Source organism: Rhea pennata, chromosome 5 (assembly GCF_028389875.1).
Source record: "Rhea pennata isolate bPtePen1 chromosome 5, bPtePen1.pri, whole genome shotgun sequence".
In the NCBI taxonomy this organism is placed as follows: domain Eukaryota; kingdom Metazoa; phylum Chordata; class Aves; order Rheiformes; family Rheidae; genus Rhea; species Rhea pennata.
The window spans coordinates 33716753-33736343 of NC_084667.1; the positions used below are offsets into that span (position 1 = coordinate 33716753).

Here is a 19591-nt window from a genome sequence, read left to right on the forward strand (position 1 = left end):
AATTATGAGATTAGCTAAGGGAGCATAACTGTTCATTTATCGCAAAGATAAACATCCCGCAGTTTAGCAACTGTTGACCTATACAGAGGTCTCTGAGCATACAGAGAAATGATGTGGTGCAGATCATCTGTGATGCTTTGTTTTGGAGCTGAGTACAGTGAAGCATGCTGAGTCAGACTTCAGCACCATCAAGCAGCAGTAAAGTTCAAGTAGACCTCTCAGGAGATATACATGTGACGTGCATTAACTTTTTTACGAGACTGCAGAGACCATCACAGAAGGAAAAAGGTGTTTTGCTTTCTCAAAGAAAGATCTTGAAGTCTACAGACTCTGTCACAAACAGCTTTGGATGCAAATTAGCAGACCAATTTACATACTGAAAGAGAGCAGTATTAGTGCTGTCAAACGTAAGTGATTTGCAAGGCTGTTGTGGTTGAATTGCATCTTGCGTAAGGAAGAGGATGAAACGTTTGGTTAAGTGTCATACACTATTTAAGAGCAAGAAAACTTGAATGCTTGGGAGAAGAGTGCACTCCCAGGTGAGATCATAAGACACTGCCTCAAATACATTCTATCATGAGTCCTGAACATATTTGCTTGTTCTGTGGTAAGAGAAAGCTTAAATACCAAGATAGAGATCTTTGAAGAAAATCTGGATGCCAACATACTGTGCCTTTTGCACTGCTGATTGCCAAGAAGCAGCGGAAGGGTGCAGATATTTTCCTTTTTGCAAAAGCACGACTGAACTGCTCAGTCTTTCGCTTCCGTGTGTTGGTTTCAAAATCCTTTCTCGGTGACCCCCAGAATTTGACCATCTTCTTGCAAAGTTAGTGTAAACTTCCTTGCTGCTCCTTTACAGATACTTTTTAACTTTCACTCTTGCTGGTCTACGAGCTTTTGAGAATGTGTAAGCCAAGTAGAGGGACAGCATTTTGGACTACACAGTGCTGTTGGAGACAGAGTCCATTTGTATTCAAAGTATTTCATTTCTAATACTGTGAATGGAACTTTTCCAATGTTCCTTCAGTTTCAGAAGGGAAAAGAGTTTTACTTACAGTAACTGAATGTGCTGCCCTGACTGTAAGACAAAAGATAAAAACTCTTCCATGTAAGTGCTTCTATTTCGCTTTTTCAATAGAATAGGTATACTTGGTCCATACATAAACACCAAGATGGTTATTCAAAGAAAAAAACATTAGAGAAGTAACAGAAGATAATGTGTGTTTATTACACTGCTTATTATTTCTATTTGTAATATTGTTAATACCTTAAAATAAGTTTCACTTTTTTCTTTTTAAGAAAGTTGAAAATAATTTTTTTTCTGTTGCATCAGTACGTAGCTAGATTGGGAATTTATTGTATATGAATTTATAGAAGTTACACTCTGCAGTCATGGTGAATGACAGGTTATGTGCAGTAGCTTGTGCTAGGGAAAATAAAGCAGGTTGTCTTACGTGATCTTGCAGTTTCCCCTTCCTGAATTACTTGGCATTAACCATGATGAAGGAGCTTCTAGAGAATTGTAAATAATTTATGTTGGTGAGGACCTGTGCAAGTCAAAAGGTCAAATCGCACACTCTAAACAGGGCCCGCTTTAAAGTTAACATCAGGTTGATCATGTGGACGCTATGAAACAACTGGTGTTTAATAATGTTTGAAAGTTTGAGTACTTCAGGTGGTGAGCAAAACTATTTGAAAAATTCTCAGTTTTATGTCTAACTGTAATATTTTGGCACATGGCTTAGTCTTTAACAGACCATTTTGATGCATAGTTCAATCCATGCCTGTTCAGTTCTCTTAAAAGACCCCTGAACATATAGCAGTTACATAGTGACAGTTACTATTTTACAGATTTGCACTCTCATCTGATACTCTTGAAATAGTTCTAAGACAGATGGATCTTATATAGAGCTATGTGAAGATAATAGTAAGAATTAGAGACAGAACTTACTTGTTCTGTGATTATTAAGTTTTTTATGTAATACTTTGTATTTTATCCTTTAATTAAAAAAGCATTTTTTGTAAATAGCTTTGTCATTTCATATAATTTTCAGATCAATTTCATAAGCTTATATAAAAACATCAAAAATGTAATTAATTTTACTGCAATTATTAGGGAGTACTTATTCATCAAAAAATGGGAAAACTGAAATACGATGTTCCACAAATTAGGTAACTTCTATGTTACTTCATTTTTAAAGTGACAATCCTTGTAGGACATGCTGTGCTTTACATTTTTATTCTGAATAAAAGAGAAAGTAGTTCTGATGCTTTTAGAGGAATGCCTCCTTTGAAAAGAGAAATCCCCAAATCACGTAGAATCTGAAAAGATGGTGTAAGCTGTTGATCATGTTATTGCTCATACTGGCTTTTCAAAACTGCTTTTTTGAACAAAACATTTTAGACTTTTCAATTGTGTTTTATCCTTTTATTTTTGTTCCATATCATAGATTGTATATATTACCATTTGCTGCTTTTTTATCAATATTTGTCATCTGATCTAGACTATATGATAAATATGTTAAACACTTGTTTTGAAACAGTATACCAGAGACGGAACATAATGGAGTTAAAGCACTTCAACTTGCAACAAAACTTTAAATATGTGTGATAGTTAACTAAGTTCTCCATATAAACCATTTAAGTACTCTATAAACCATCTAGCTTTTTTTTTTTTTTTCAAGTAAATGTCTTTCAGCAGTCCTTACTTAAGTTGGTGGATCTTAAATAAAGTAAAAGATTTTTGTAGAAGTTATGAACTGTATAAGAAATAAGTTTAAGACTGTCCTGAAGGCTGGGAAAGTATCCTAGGAAAGTTTCACTGTATTTTTGCGGTATTCTTATAGTAGTTCCTCAGAGTCTACTGTTAACCACTATCAAAAACAGAATTCTAGTTGAACCACTGGCCTTACCAGTGAAGTAGCTATTATGTTCTTGTGTTTAAGTTCTTCATTTAGAAAAAAGAATTAAGCCAGATCTCCTCTGGAATGTCGTGTGCCTCTCTGGTTGTGCAGAATTTTGTGTGTGTGTGGTTGGTGGGGGGGGGGGGGATTCTTCCTGCAATAGACATGGCGTTGGGTTAGTAAATAAGAGGAGGACAGGGAAGTTTACCCTAATGGAGGCTAAGGGAGTATTGGCAGTTCAGCGTAGTTCTGGCCAAGAGAAGAGATGTTGATCTAAATACAGTAAAGTGTTTAAAAAGAAAGAAAAAGAGAGAGAAGAGGGAACAGGAGAAGACCTTTTAAGACTTATTTAAGCTACAGAAAATGATCAACATGAAGAACAAATGAATGTAAAATGGCCGTGAATCAATTAAGGCTGGAAGTTAGATGATTTCTTAACTTTAAGAGCAGAAAAGTTCTGAAACAGTCTTCTGTTGTGAATAGTAATGACAAATGATCTTAGTATATTTAAGATGAAACTTGATTAATTGGAGATCATCTTTGAGACTGAGATAAACTGAGATTGTCTGATGTCGTCATGATGGTAGGGGGCTAGACTCCTACTGTTTCTAGAACCTTCCAGGTCCATATTTTTAAATCCAGGATATGTTAAAATACCCAGAATTTTTGCTTTTAATGCATTTGTTGTTACTTTGAGGGATGTTTTCTGTAATGTTTTCATTATTTTAATTCTGGTTTCGGGGAGATAAGGTGTTCAGCATCTCAAGTATACCTTATAACAGTAGAAGACTGTATTAAATTACAATATAAATGTGAAAAATCCATATTAAATATGTATGCATTTTTGTATTGCTGGGAAATATGAAAGGGTCACTGCACAGTCAGTATATTAGCTGGCTTCAACTTGTTGGCTAAGAAAATCCCAGTGTCTTCAACACAGAGTGAGAATTGTTTATATTTTAATATTATGCTTTATTCAGAAATATTTTATGGGCAGCTAAACAACGAGATACGTAACTTTTGCAGATGCAGAGTTTTCAGTACAGTAGTATCTGTAATTGCAAGATGCACTAAGTTCAGCCTGTTTATGTGATGCCCTTTCCACATCTCATGTTTGTCATGAGACTTCAGTGATGTGAACCAGGGTGGTTTTGGCCTGCCGTCAGGATGTTTCCAAGCTTTTTGCCCAGTTCGCTCCATTTCTTTCTTTCCATGAGATATCATACACTATGAGAATATATACCTTTTGCTGGAATTTAACTACATATACAATAAAATTAAATTATGATGACAGTTTTATTCGTATGTATATAATTTAGAAACTCCTAATCGGTCTTTGAACTTGATAAATTGTATACTGTCCAGCCTACAGAACCTGGCTCTGCATGTTGCATGAATGAATGTTGCTGGCTTATGTTGCAGTTTCAGTTTAAATCGAAGTGGCCAGTGAGCTGTGATTAGCTCTATAACCCATCAAGAGAGAATTTGCCATTCAAGCTTTCAGAGTAGATTTATGTAGTCCGTCAAAGAACTAATAGATTACAAAAGGATTTGGCCACAGCATTTACTGCTAATGGGCACTTACTGCTGCAACAGCAAAACAGAAAGAAAGTATTCTTTTTGAAGCTATAGGAAATAAAAGGATATTGCGATAACAAATTTTGTATAGCAGGTCTTCTGCATTCCAAAATAACTGCACTCTGTGGGCAGTCACTGAGGCTTCATTTCCCCAGCAGCATAAACTGATTTATCTGACAGGCTGCAGATCCCATTTGTTTCTCTATTTCCAGTTGCACAGTCCTGCCATGTCCCTGAAATGGTGCTTGCTTGACCCATGCAGAGCTATTTTATCTCACTAAGTTAACAGAAAATATTTGGAGGGATGGAAAGAGGGAAGGTTTGTTTTCTGTCCACAGCCTCAGGTTATGGTTAAGTCAGTCTAGTAGCTAGCTGCTGCCATAGGAACAGCTTCATCCCTTCTTCCTTGCTGAACTAGTTCACCTTGATGCTACCAGAGCTTTAATGCAGGTGAAAGAAAGTAGCAGTGTGCAAGATCAGGGAATGGCTGGGGAAATGGGGTAAGACTGTCCCTTTCGTTTATGATCAGCTAATGTTAGACTGTGCCCTCAGTGGATGCTGCTTGTATTTTGACATTTGTCTGGCGTATGTGGATACACTGGGAGCTTTGTTTTCTGCCAGTGTAATGTTGTAATGCCAGCTATTCATGGACAGGACTCTGAAATGTGTTGGCAGGTTGTGACCAGCTTTTCCTGTATTGTTCACTGTTTTGCAGAACCATGAAGAACATCACACAAGATGCTCACTTACTTTTACCCAGTCTGAACTTGTATTACTAATGATTTTTTAATGAGAAACATATGCAGTAGTTCACTGTAAGCAAATTATAAACCTCAGAAGGGAAAGTTACCTAAATAAATACTAGCATTAAAGAAACTAGAAGCTGTATATGTGATAAAGTCCTTTATTTGATTGGCTGTTTTTTTAAGAGGAAGCTGACTTTCAGATATTAAAACAATACAATAATATGTTGATACTTGCTTTATAATGATGAAGTGAAACAATTTATTAAGTGAAAATTTCACTCGAGGTGTTTGAGAAGAGAGTAATCCTAACAAATATTTTTTCTATTTATATCAGAACCTTAGAAAATGCCTCTTGGGAAGGTGAGAGGTGAAAGCAAATCAATGTTTTCCAGAGTTGAAAAAAATGTAAACACCAGAAAATATCTAATAAACAAAAAAAAAAAAAAAAAAAAGAAAAGGTGAAGAAAACTTACTTGCTTACTGAATCAGAACTGACTTGGATTACATTACCCTTCTTTCTACTTCTAATGGTATGAATGCAGAAACACATTTTTTGCTTATTCACGAGCAAACTGTAGCATTTAAAGTTTAAATTTCAAAACTTCAGTGTTAATACTCTAAATAGATTTCATTCCTTATGCTTGTTCTTGTCATGTCATGCTTAAACTACTGCTAATGTAGTTGTAAAAATAAGTTTTTACATATACATACTATCTGAAGTCTGCATATTGATTGCAACATTGCAACTCATTCAGTAAGATTTCTCTGAAGCTTTTTAGGTTCTTAACACCATTGAGCCTCACTGATTGTCTGATAACAGAGTTTTGCCTGCTTTCATATTCACATTTTTTTTTAATGTTGCATTGGAGAGGTCAGGGACACAATTTCTTCTTCAGCGTATTATCTTCTAAAAATAGTTATATTTAGGCATACCACAGAATCCCAGCAAGTGATAATTCCTTTTTATTCGTTCGTTTATGCATCATTTATTTACTCATTCATTTATTCATCATTATCAGCAACTTAGGCATTTTAGTTGCCATATACCTTGCTGTTGGTTGAAAATGGAAAGAAAGCCAAAATTATATTATTTAATTAAAACAAGTCATTAGTTTATGATTATTCCTTATGGAAAACAGCAGTAACGTTTTCATGTGTATAGTATGAATATTTTCATTGCCACAGATCTTCATGAAATCCATATGTTTTTAATATTATTTATATTATGATTAATGAAAACAGTCGTTGGTTATTTTAACTTTTAGCAGTTGTGGTTTGAATCCTTTATGTGCTGTATTAGCCAATAACAAACTTCCTGACCCTGGCCCCCACGAAAATAGTTAACTACAGGAATGTTTCTTCATCCACTACTGTTTTGTTTAATTAAAATGGAAACAGAAACTATGCTTTTCATATTCTGGTATGGAAGTACTCTTTTAAAAAAAGATAACGTTTGATATGCTTACCAAATAGTAAGGCTCTGGTGTGTAATGGGGTCTTTGCACGGTGGTGTTAGTCAGGGGCATGTAAGTCCTATAATTTCTTAGATTTCCTTTGAGGAGGAATATAGAAGGTTGAGCAGCCGTGATTTTTCTTTCTCTTGCCTTTTACTTACCCTGTTACTTAACTCCACTATGCTAGTAGCTCAAAGTCTTTCAAAGTGTTTAGCAGTACAGACCTCTACACATTTAGCCAATATGAAATCCCTTGCCCCCAAGACAAAACACTGTGGTTAGCCTTACGCCCTCTACATAAAGACTGATCTTCACTGATCTTCTTCTGCCTACTCCCCCTTCCCCAACACAATTTTGCAACAGACTTTAAAATTGCAGCCTTCCTTCAACTGTATCAGTTCTAACTCCTACCACTATTTTTTTTTTTTGGTTGTTTTGTTTCGTTCCAGCAAGAGGCATTACATGTGCTATCAAGTTTACATTTCTCTGCTAGAATGTGCTGAACAGAATCCCACAATATATAATCAGAATCCCACAATATATAATCAGAATCCTAAACTATGTGTGCATTGATTTATAGCACATGGGATGGACATGCTTAAGACTAATTCAAAAGACCTTCCTTCCTTTGCTTACTGTTGATGAACAGCCACCTTTCGGCTGCAGTGTGTGCCGGGGTGCCAGGATCTCAGTAGGTCAGGAAAATCTCAGGGTTTTTCACAAAGAAGAAGAACTTAACAGAATCTCTAAACATTATGCAGAGAATCTGAACATTATCTGTAGGAAAATATGTAGACATTTTCCCGTTTTTGTGGATGTACTAACTTGCAGTTTCCATTTACCCTTTTCTTAATTGAATAGCCATGTTTTTGTGCTTCGTGAATACGCAGCAGTGTCTGAAGAGAGCTCTACCGCAGTATTCTGTCACCCACCTCTGTTCTTGTTGTCTTTGCATTTTTCGGTACCATTTATGTAGAGCTTCAATAGTTACGACCCTTGTGAAGGACTTTATAATTCTTAGACAGGAAGCATATATGTTTGCAGTTCCTTGTGTATCCTTGACCGTTTTTCCTGTGTACAGTTCAAGACTGACAGTACTCTTTTCATTCTTGGATATTTTTCTTTCCAAGGATCGTAATGCTACTTTACTGCTGTCCTTCTTTACTATGTTAAATGACTTTTTTTTTTTCTTTAAATGAATCTGATCAAATTATGAGTAACCATTTTCTCCATCAGCACTTACTCTTGGCAATATTTCTGCTAAGAATATTTTACAATTCATTATATGTAGCAGTCTCTGTCACATGTTACAATATTCTTTTCTCATATTGTAGCTACTCTTAGTTTTGGAGGCTAAATTCTGTATTTTGCTTGTCTGCTTTATTCCTAGCTCTGAGAGAAATATTATTTTATGTTCTAAAAGAAAGTAAGCCATATCTTCATGTGGAATTTGTTATTCTACTTCCATTCAAATCACTGGAGACTTAATATTTTATATGCAGCTGAAAATACTGCCACTTATTTCCAAAATACCCCTTATCAAGGTAATATCAAGATATTTTCTTATGCTTTTTGTGTTGTTCAAAATGAAGGGTTCAAGATTTCATACCTTTTGCAGATTGTATACCTTTGTATTTTCGGAAATTCTGATTTGCACTTTGTGCAATGGTTGAATAAATAAAGGTTAAATTTCAAGGCTTTATAGATACACTGGTATCTGTAGGCGAGCAACACTACCAGGTTTGTGATTCTATCTGGCTAATATATCTTAATCCTGAAAAAAGGCTGTCATAACATGTAAAGGTTTGTTCAGGTTGTATTACCATTCGGTTCTTTAATTCCTGAGATTGACAATGACGGGATAAATTTAGTAATCTTATTTTGGTGTGCCACTTTCCCACTATATAGTGTACTTTGCTAATTAGCTAATATACAGAATAATTTTCAGTAGTCTCTAAAACGTTATGGTTATTACTTTGCTTTCTGTAGATCCTGCCTTGGTTTTGAATCTTTGGCCTGAAAAGCTAGTTTTTCATTGTTGTAATCATTTTCCTGATTTATAAAAATGAAGTTTTATTTAAGATTTTTGGATTGTCTGAAAAGTTGTTAATGCTCTTTCTGAAGTTTGAAATGACTGTTTGTGACTGTAAGGAATCCTCATTTACAGATAGTTTGCTGTAAATGAATCAATTTGGAGAGCTGGCAAATTGCAGTAACTCTTTTTGATTTACTTAAAAACAAATTAGTAGGTACAAATAATTTCTCCTTCACATTAAATACTGATTTTAGATTTACTATCTGAAAAAATAATTATTTTGGCTGGTTTAACATCTATGAATAACTTTCATAGCGTATGCTTGTTTTTCCAGCATGTTTTTGATACATGTAGGAGAGAAGGTTTCACAAAATACTTGGTACAAACAGTAAACTTACATATCTTAAAAAGGCATTTCTATTGAGGGAAAGTCAGCTGTCAAAATTTCTAAAACAGTGAAAACATTGGAGTGGCATTCTTCTTCCCTTATTTGGGAGATCAGGCAGCCTTTAAATTGATAAGTGTTTATCTGTTATTCCAGTCCACTCAAAATTCTTGAAAAAAATTTCCTCCATTGAGTTTTGATTAGTCTGAGAGTTTTGATTAGTCTGAGAGTTTTGATTAGTCTGAGAGTTACACAGAAATGCTGTATAGTGATAGCAGGTTTGTAAGAGGTTGATGTTTATCTACTTCTGACTTTCTCAGGTCTAGAATACTAGATATTTATGGAATAAACATCCAAACTAAATAGCTTCCTATTTTGGATGTCTTACTAGTTAACTAAATAAGATGAGAGATGAGGTATGAAATCAGACATGAAAATAAATCGTATTTCAGCAGAGCAGACTGTTAATCAAATGTTAGTGACTGAATGCATATATGAACCAACAGTAATCTGATAGTCAATAGCTCAATATTAAATTATATTGCCTCCCACCTTGCCTTCTTGAAGACAAAATAAAAAAGAAAAACAAAAATTTATCTGAGTATCTTCCCCTTAACAGCTTTGAAATTAATTTTATATGAAAACCTGCTTGACTGACATTCTGTTGGCATTTGTTCTTTACTGGAATCTGGTTTTGATGTGTTCGCAAAAGAACAAAAAAAGCCCCACACATTTCAAATATAGTAGATTTATTTTTGGTAGAACTTATCAAACTTTTTTGTATGAAGCAGGCATATAATCATTGCAATCCTACAATAGGTAATTTAGGTTATATTTGTATAATTCAAAATGATTCATAGTGTCATCTAAATTTTGCATTTACCTCCCTGCCATGTGAATACTTTGCGTATATGAAACCATTATTTGTCTGTTCTACCTTCCATTGTACATTCTGTGTTATCAAAAAAACCTCACTCAATACTCTCTTATAAAGCTTGAGCTTGTCAGTTGTCTTTTGGGTGTATATAGCTTGTGTATGTATAGCTCTAAAACTGTGCATATGAAATGGTTTTGTTCTTTTGCCTTTCAAGGGTGAAGACCTTGCTATTTATATATTTTATTATTAATTGTGTTTAGTTGTGCCTCTGAATGAAAAAATCATGTTGTGAGTGTATTGGCAAAATTGCATTTGAAGGTACAAGACCTTAGGAGTGCTTTTGTTCCTCCTTTAATTGGTTACACAACGGGATTAATGAAATTAATTTTAAAAAATTAGGTAGTATAAACATGCAAAAGACAGATATCTACATGCATCTTCCTAAGCAGATCACATACTGTGTTTGATCCTTGTTTCCTCATGCCTATGTAATACTTAGTTTTGGATGACAACCATCGTTTGAATCAGCATTGACAGAACACGGTTAATATTGTTAGTTTGGGGGAGCAACAGTGGTAGGACTAGTTAGCTTTTAGCTGACGATTCATTTCGTTATATTAGTTTTCATAATCTCTCGGGTATCCTGTTGGATGATCAGTTGGCACGCTATGCCTGTGTCGCATTTGTACCTCTGCACGCTCCTTCCGTTCCTTCCCTCTTCACCCACTCCACTCTCCAAAAGGTTTGTTTAGAAAGAAGGCTCTATTTTGCCCTGCATTTTATAAATAACATGCAACATTATGCTTCAGATATTGGATTACCTTCATTTCAGTTCCCAAACCAAGATGCTTATCTAAAAACTTTTTTGAGTAGTGCCTGTTGCACCCGTTGCTTGCTTCTGAATTCTCCGTTAGTAAGGACACTTGCTTCGTGAAATATTCAGTTGCTTGGAGCCATTTTAGTTGAAGGCTCTGTGCTTCAGAGACTGCTTCTCTTCCTCCACAGTCTGACACAAAGTCCAAATAAGTTAATCTCTTGGGGTACTTGACTGACTCATGTTCTGTGTGTTATGCGGCCAGAAAGCAGAGTTAAGTTAACCCTCACAAAACTGGGTGCTGGCGCAGCTAGATTGCTCCCCCTTTTGTGAGCAAGTCCGCGTATACTTTAATGGCGGAGTCTGCAGTCCACTTCTCTGTGAGAACTGCAGGATTTTCTAAATGTAGATTGATCCTGAACTGAATGATTATAGGGGTTTTATTGGTTTGTTAGAAGCGTGTGTAGTGGATTGTAGATACCGTGCAATTTTGAATTAGGCAAATGAATGCAATTTGGCAAGGATTATCAATACGCATCTTGAGTACAATTGTTGTCTCTTATTTACGACTTAAGCATGTAATTTGTTCATTATCAGTGCTATGTGGTTACATCTAAAAATAAAAATGAAAAGAGTTTTGTGCTTTTCTCTGTTTTGTCTCCAAGTTACCTTTTGAGTTTGACACTGCCTGGCACAAAACTTGCACTGTGCAATATCCAGTGTCCTTTCAGAAAGGCTTTTCACTCATTATTGAGTCATTTCCTGGATTAGTCTGGCGAAGTTATGGATTATTTTGTCTATTAAGCTTTTTCTTGTGCTCGATAATTCAAGAGTGGCATATTGGCATAATAATATATTGAACTAGTTGGGTTTCCAAATCTCATGTTTAAAACTCTTCTTAGAAAGTCTGAAGAAGTTAGAGATAATATTTTGCTTGCATGCAATGTAAAAGACAGTTAATTATTTGACAAGAACAGTTTGTTTTTTTAAATCATACTTAAATACTTAAAATCTAGAACAACAGGAAGCAGGCAGAATGATACATTTGTTGGTGTAGGATGTCAGATAATTTAGTACAAATTACAGATTCTTTAAATACTTGAAAACAGTGAAGGTCAGGAAGCCTCCATTCAAAATTTGCCAGCATGTGTATAATATTTAACAGGATGTATGTCTGCCTGTAGACTGTAAATGAGTAAAAATCAACTTGTTTGTTGTTTTTCATGTTGTCTCTTTATGCCTTGACAAATCAGCATCGGATGTACTGTGAAGTCTGAGGACCAGTATACAGTTCAAGGTTACAAACAAACATGATTGTGTCTCATAGCATGAGGAAACTGGACTCAGACTGTTGTTCTGAACTACTTGTTTTCAGTAAATAACATTCGAGAGTTGAAACAACACCTTTATTGTTTGGTCAAATAATTTAATCAATGATTTAAATGGATTAAAAAAAAATCAAAAGTCTTCCTGTTTATGATTTGTTTCAATCTACCAGATTAATTTTTTCACAATCGTACTTTGATCATATTTTTGAAAAAATATATTCTGAAGCACACTTACAGAGCAATATTTTGTATCAAGTTAATGTAGTAGAATTAGTAGCTGTCATTTTGAAACTGACAAAATTCCAAATTAGATGTTTGTATTGATATCTCTATTTATTTATTTTATATTCTTCTGTACTGTATACAGAGTATTAGGAGAAAAAGCACAGGGGAAATGGCTGCTACTGAAGAATCTCTCTGGACTGTACATGTTTAGTGGTCAGAGACTGGAAGAGAGAGATTTCACTGTCCAAGCAGGGTAGCCTGCGTTTCACTTTCCAAGTAGGTTTCCATACTGGATAGTGTGCTTTCAAGGAGTTAGTTAATATTGGTGATTAGCTTCTCAATGGAAGAGCTCTGACATTTTGCAAAAAATTCTTCAGAAATTGTCCTTAAGTTTTTTATATATATATATATATATTTTAACTGTGAAGCTTTTATGCAGGAAAGGCAAAGCAACAGTGAAGTTCTGGCTTTAAACTTGCTTTTACAAAAGATTATATATGGAAATATTTTTGGAAGTGCAAGTTACTTATGTATTTATGTATGGACTCTGAATTGCACAGTAAAAAACAATGAATAGTTTTATTTTGGTATGTTCATTTGTATTATAGATTGCTGAAATAATTTTGTTTTTAAATATAAACTCAAGAGATTCCCAGATTCTCTAAAAGGCAAAATTTCCTGTTTCTTTCATCTGTTTCTGCTGTAATAGGGTCCATTTTGATGAGGTGACTTTCTGCTTTTGTGCATTCAGAATTCAAATAACGGCTGATAGTATGTAGAAATAACTTTTTAGATGCAGAGTAAAACCATTCAAAATCCCAAGTTAAACCTGAAGTTAAGAATATCTTTAAAGTTAAGTCAGTTGCATTAAATACAGCATGGTACAACTATTGCACATCTCACACATTTCCTATATGCATTCTGATTTATCCCAGACGCATAGAAAGGATATGCAAGATACCTATATCCTGCAGTTCGTTTTCTCCTGTTCGACTGATTTCAGCCTCTCATAGGTTGCACAGTAGAAATGTGCTCAGTCCACAGCTGCTTTTAGCTGCTTTTTTCCAAGGAGCTGCAACCTTGGGAACGAGTTGGGGGCTCTCAAGCAGGAGACACAGGGTTTCCTGTCCCTTTGTTTATGTGAATAATGGGTCAGTGAGCTTACCCAGTCACTATTAGCCCATCTCCCTGCTTTGGTGATGTCTTTTATTTGTCCTTTTTCACACTCAAAGATTGAATTTTTCCCAATGTCCTTATTGTTTATTATACTTATTCCTCCTATTCCTTGCAAGACACGCTGTCCTTGCTTATGAGAGTTTTGTAGAAGATCAGGTGGCTATGCACAGACATCAGAATTCAAATTGCATTGTGAATATTCTGTACCTTTTTGTACTGGTTTATGGAAGAGATACATTTAGATGCTCTCAATTTGGGTTGCTTTCCTGATTTTCGTAATTAAAGCAATGCTCTTGTCTAACTTGGCAAAGCTAGGGTTACATTTGGTGCATTCAGCACAGCCAATACTTCAAGATCATCTTCTGTGACCAGTTAAAAATTGGTGAACATTTGAGATGTAGAGCAATGAAATATAATAAAAACATGCCAACAGTACATATTCGTAAGTGTGACATCAGTTCATCACATGGAAGATTATAGCTAAAAATAGCTCTTTTAAATAATAAACTATACTGATGCTGATTGAGCTATAATGAGAAATATCTTTGTGAAGGGCAAACTAAAGCTTCATTTGCAACCTCTAATAGGCTTGCATATAGCAATAGCTCCCTAGTGGAGCTATGAAAACATCATAGATTATATCAGGATTGCTTAATATTGTAAACAAACACCCCTTTATTGTGTCTTTCTCTTTCTCCCTCTCTGTCTTTTTTTTCCCCATCCATTCTGTGTTGCCTTTTGAATAGTTAGGTTTTAATGCAATGAAGCCTGGAGATGAAGGTAGGAATTGTATGGTAGGAATCCAGGCCTACCATAGTTGAGTTCAGATGCTGTACCTCTTGTTGTTAACGTATTTGTTTCAGAGTTTTACAGAAACGAAGAGCTTTTGAGATGTTTTTGCTAGTTCTCAAGATCATATTCTAGTAGGCAGAAGAGCAGGACCTCAGCTTCATAACAGAGTTTTGATCTGTCTTCTAACATAGTGTACGTGAACAGAGGTTTGTAAAAGAAACAGTCAGGAAAAGAAATTACGTTGACTGGAAGTCTGGTATTTTCTGTAAATTGAAGACAACCAAAAACATTTCCTACAGCGATGAATACAAAAACCTAAGAGAGATACAGGGTAACACTATATCTGAGTGTGAAGATTACCTACATTAGGTATAAAATACTGTATCATTTTGGTATTCTCTAGGAGACCGTGCGATGTTGTGCTGTAAAGCCAATGCACTCTCAATTTTTTTAATAGAAGAAAGAAATCAATTTAATTGTAATAGTTTTGGCTTTATAGACAGTTGCTGACACTAGAAATTGAAAATGTGATATGTACTTCTGTTTAGAAAAATAATTTTCAAAAACAGTTAAGTATTTGCAGGCATCCTTCTTATAAACAATAAATCTTGATTTCCACTTCATTAATGTATTTTGTCATAAAAAAAAAAACAGTACTATTTATAATACACCATTTAGAATTTTGTATGATTATGATATCTCATTTGCAAACCTATCTTCAGGAATGATTTCATGTGAACAGTGTTGATCTGGGATAAATTTCCTGACTTGCAAAGGTATTAGAATTAAGATACTCCTTCTAGACTCATAAATCATCATAATCCACAGCAAGACGATGTTGCATAACTGGAAAAAAAATAGAGATTTCACAGCTTGATTTCAGTTGTATGCTTTTGTTAAAATAAAGTTTTATACTTTTTAAAATACATAGTTTTATAGTCAATAAAGATTAGAAACTATTTTAAACTGTTATCTCTGAGACTAGATTGCAATCTTATGATACAATGAATGGAAGACTATTTCTTTCAAGCTTCTTTTATTTATAGACATTTTGATTGTAAAAGTTTTTTTGGGGAGAATTCAGCTGTATCAAAAGCTGTGAATATCTCTGTCTATTCTAAGAATCATCTTCTCTTCAGGTCTTTTCAAGCAAGAACTTTTTTATAGCCATAATACATCAGAGAGTTGTGTCTGATTAGAGAAGAAGGTGTTAGATGTTTTAAAACACATTCCTAACACTTTTAATAAGAAATTTGATGTGGAGTGGAGTGGAAAAAAGCTTGATACAGTTTTCAGAGAGACCTGGACAGGCTGGAGAGCTGGGTGGAGAGGAACCTCGTAAGGTTCAACAAGGACAAGTGCAGAGTCCTGCACCTAGGGAGAAATCACCCTAGGCGCTAGTACAAGCTGGGGGCTGACCTGCTGGAGAGCAGCTCTGCAGAGAAGGACCTGGGAGTGCTGGTGGATGACAAGTTGACCATGAGCCAGCAATGTGCCCTTGTGGCCAAGAAGGCCAACAGGATCCTGGAGTGCATTGGGAAGAGTGTTGCCAGCAGGTCAAGGGAGGTGATCCTGCCCCTCTACTCAGCCCTGCTGAGGCCTCATCTCGAGTACTGTGTCCAATTCTGGGCTCCCCGTTACAAGAGAGACGTGGAGCTACTGGAGAGAGTCCAGCGTAGGGCTATGAAGATGCTCAGAGGGCTGGAGCACCTGCCCTATGAGGAACGGCTGCGAGAGCTGGGCCTGTTCAGCCTGGGGAAGAGAAGACTGAGGGGGGATCTTATCAATGTGTGCAAATACCTGAAGGGAGGATGTCAGGGGGATGGGGACAAACTCTTTTCAGTTGTCCCATGTGACAGGACAAGAGGCAATGGGCAAAAACTGAACCACAGGAAGTTCCGCCTGAACGTGAGGGGGAATTTCTTCTCTGTGAGAGTGACGGAGCCCTGGCACAGGTTGCCCAGAGAGGTTGTGGAGTCTCCTTCTCTGGAGATCTTCAAGGCCCACCCGGATGCAACCCTGTCTAACATGCTCTAGGTGACCCTGCTGAGTGGGAAGGTTGGACTAGATGATCTCCAGAGGTCCCTTCCAACCTTACTGGTTGTATGATTCTATGATTTAACAGGGTTAAAACAAAAAATATGTTCCAAAATAATAGTAAAAATCGTTCAGGAGAGGAATAAGGACAGTTTTCATTCAACAGGCAGTTCAGTTGCTGATTTTTTAAGTTTTTTACAGGGATGTACCAAAAGACAGCAGAACTTGTTCAAATATATGTACATCTATTAAAAAAAGACAATATTTCAAATTATTTTTGAATCATTCACTGATGTGTTCTATTTCTTTCACATAAGGAAATTAGTTTAATTTTTCTTTACAAGTATCCTTACATGATGTATAATAAAGGAGTTTGTTATGTACTAGTATAGCATTAATTACACCACCAGAAACAGTTGCAAATACTCACAACACTCACTCACTCAGCCTTATAACAAAGCCTTCCATCCTTGAGTCACTGCCTTTGATTTCATGAGTCGGTTGTTGGGATTCTTAGAGAATAGAATTTGGTGCTGCAAGTTATTATGTTATTGTTGAACTTTTTCATCTTAAGAATTAATTCTGTTTCTCAAGAACCCTTTTCCAATCCTCATTCCTTTATATTTATGATTCAGGTTTCACTCCACCAAAGCAAATTTTCATGTAGCAGCATAGGAAAGAATAATTGTCAGAATGTGAAATAATTATTAAGTGAAATGATGTTTTAATTATGATATGAACATAGTGGCTCTCAGTAGGCACACTTATTATAGGGAAGATTGTTTTAAGATAACAAGTAGCTTTGCAAAGGTATTACATGCTGTTTTACTGATAACACAGGGTATGTCCTCAGGGAAATTTCATGCATTCCAGCATATTTCAGGAAATTTCATAAATTTCAGCGTATCTCAAACATGTCTCTTTCTCAGGATGGGACTTTGTTTTTAAGGGAAATGTATTTTTGGTCTTCCCTGAAAGGACATGGCTCTGTCTCACAAGCAAATTATATTGTCTCAAAAAATGCCCATCATCTGATTCATGTGTCTTCTCCTAAACCTAGCGGGGCTTGTTTAAATAATCAGATCTTCTTTAACATACCCTTCTATTTACATGTAAGTTCTTACTGCCCCTTTTTAACCTTGTGACTTCTCGAATGCTCTGCACGGATAAAATCTGAATGTATTTATTAGGAAGCCCTTGTCATTTCTCTAAGGTTAGCAGGATGATCTATTTGTTCATGGAAATATTATATGAAGGTTTAGAAGTTGAGTTGAGAAGTTGAATCAGTGACTAGAATTGTAGATACACACAAGATATATATATGTTTGTGTGTATGTGTGTGTGCATCTACATATATATGAATACTGTTTGAAGTAATTATTAAGCACTGCTGGGATTTGTGCTGAGAAGAGGAAATTATTGAAAATGATATTGAAAGGGAGATATACAATGTATCTAAAAACTAAAATGATATTCAAATAGTATTTTAGCAACTTTAAAAAACAGGAAGCTTCACTAGTTACAGAAAAACTAGAAAAAGCTTGAAGGCAGGCAATTTGTTTATTTATCATATGCTTTTAGAAAATTACTGCTTTTTTGACAACCTGTTCAGTTGTGTTGTTTTTATTATTATTATTATTATTTTTCATTTTTTAAGGAATCCAAAACGTACTCAGCTTATTCTGTGCAGTGCTTACAGAAAATAAGGTTCTCTTTCACTCCGCAAGTTTTCAGAGGCTCAGTGATGCCTGCCGGGCTCTGGAGTCTTTGATGTTTCCCCTCAAATATAGGTGAGCTGAGTTTTGAATCTTTGGACTTTCTTGACTCATTTTATAAAATAACTCATTTTACATTGTTCATAATGTCAGTTTGGATGGCAAAACTTCTAGTGATGATCCATGAGTAGAAGCCTGGAAGAGAAAAGGTTTGTGGGAACCTAATAGCAGCCTGCCAGTAACTAAGAGGAGGTTATCAAGAATGCAGAACTATGCTCTTTAGGGAGGTGCATGACATAAGAATGAGAGACAATGGTCATAAACTGAAAAAGGGAAGTTTCTGACTGGATATAAGGAAAACATTTTTCATTATAAGAATAACTAGGCACTGGAACAGAGAGATTATGGAATCTGAATCTGGATCAACCAGATCTTGATTCACCCTTGACACTGCTTTGAGCAAAAGGTTGCACTAGGTCAGCTCTGGAGGTCCTTTAAAACCTAAAGGATTCTGTGATTCTGAGATAAAATCTGCATTACCTTATATGGCAGTTTTGAAACATTGAGAAATGTCCAAATATGATGTATTTAAATCAACACATTGATCTACTCGAAAAAGCCAGATCTGAATCTAGGTTTTTGAAATGGAAAGCTTAATGTCAAGCTATTTATTATGTTAACAAAAAGAATTGTAATTCTGACCATTTATTTTAGAAGATGCTTGCATTTAATACCGTATTTTTATTTGCTTAAAACAAAAAAGAAGGCTTCATTTTACTGTACAATAAGAAGGAAAAAATTCGAAAGTGAGTTTTGGAATAGATTCCTTACTGCTAGAATAGCGTAATTATCTTTTTCTTAATCTGAAAAATGTACTTGTTTACAGTAAATTGTAGACCCTGTAACATAATCATTTCTAGATTTTACATGAAAAATATTTGTTTAACAGCTTGGCACTTTATAACAAGGTGCTTAATAAATACTTCCATATTTTGTCATTTTAAAATGCAACTATTTATATTAAATTTATTAGGTGACAGGAAGGTAAAGAAAAACTTCTGTGGCAAGGGATAGGCAGATGCTTTTAATTAATTAATTAATTAATTTATTTATTTATTACAGTTATCCCTATATTCCGATTCTTCCTGCACAGCTATTGGAAGTTCTCAGTTCACCAACACCTTTCATAATTGGTGTACATTCCATCTTCCGTAATGACATTCATGAGCTTGTAAGTATGCTTATCCAGGATGTTGATAGTCATGATGCCAATTGTGATGTTTAGTTCTAGAAATTTTCTGTGCTTTGGAGTTGTCCATATGGATAATTCATTACATTTAAAATATTAGTGTAGAAGATGAGATAAGGCAATCAGGAGGAGAAGAAAGGAAAAGCATTATCAATTTTGTAAATTCTTTAAATTTACTGAGACTACAAAACAGGGGAAGGGAATGATTTGATTCTAGTGCAGAATGGTAAAGCATTAATCGAGTTCTAGCTTTGGCATATATTCCAATCATGAGTTT

At 35.2% G+C, this 19591-nt stretch overlaps 1 protein-coding gene across 5 annotated transcripts in view; it reads left to right on the forward strand.

Annotated features, from left to right (window-relative positions):
• SBF2 (SET binding factor 2) overlaps positions 1–19591 on the forward strand; it is a 272366-nt gene that overhangs the window by 139466 nt on the left and 113309 nt on the right. For all 5 annotated transcript variants that reach the window (XM_062578117.1, XM_062578119.1, XM_062578120.1 and 2 more), the window contains 2 exons: positions 18008–18140; positions 19188–19296. In XM_062578117.1, coding sequence (XP_062434101.1) covers positions 18008–18140; positions 19188–19296 — 242 coding nt within the window. The remainder of the gene's footprint in view (positions 1–18007; positions 18141–19187; positions 19297–19591) is intronic.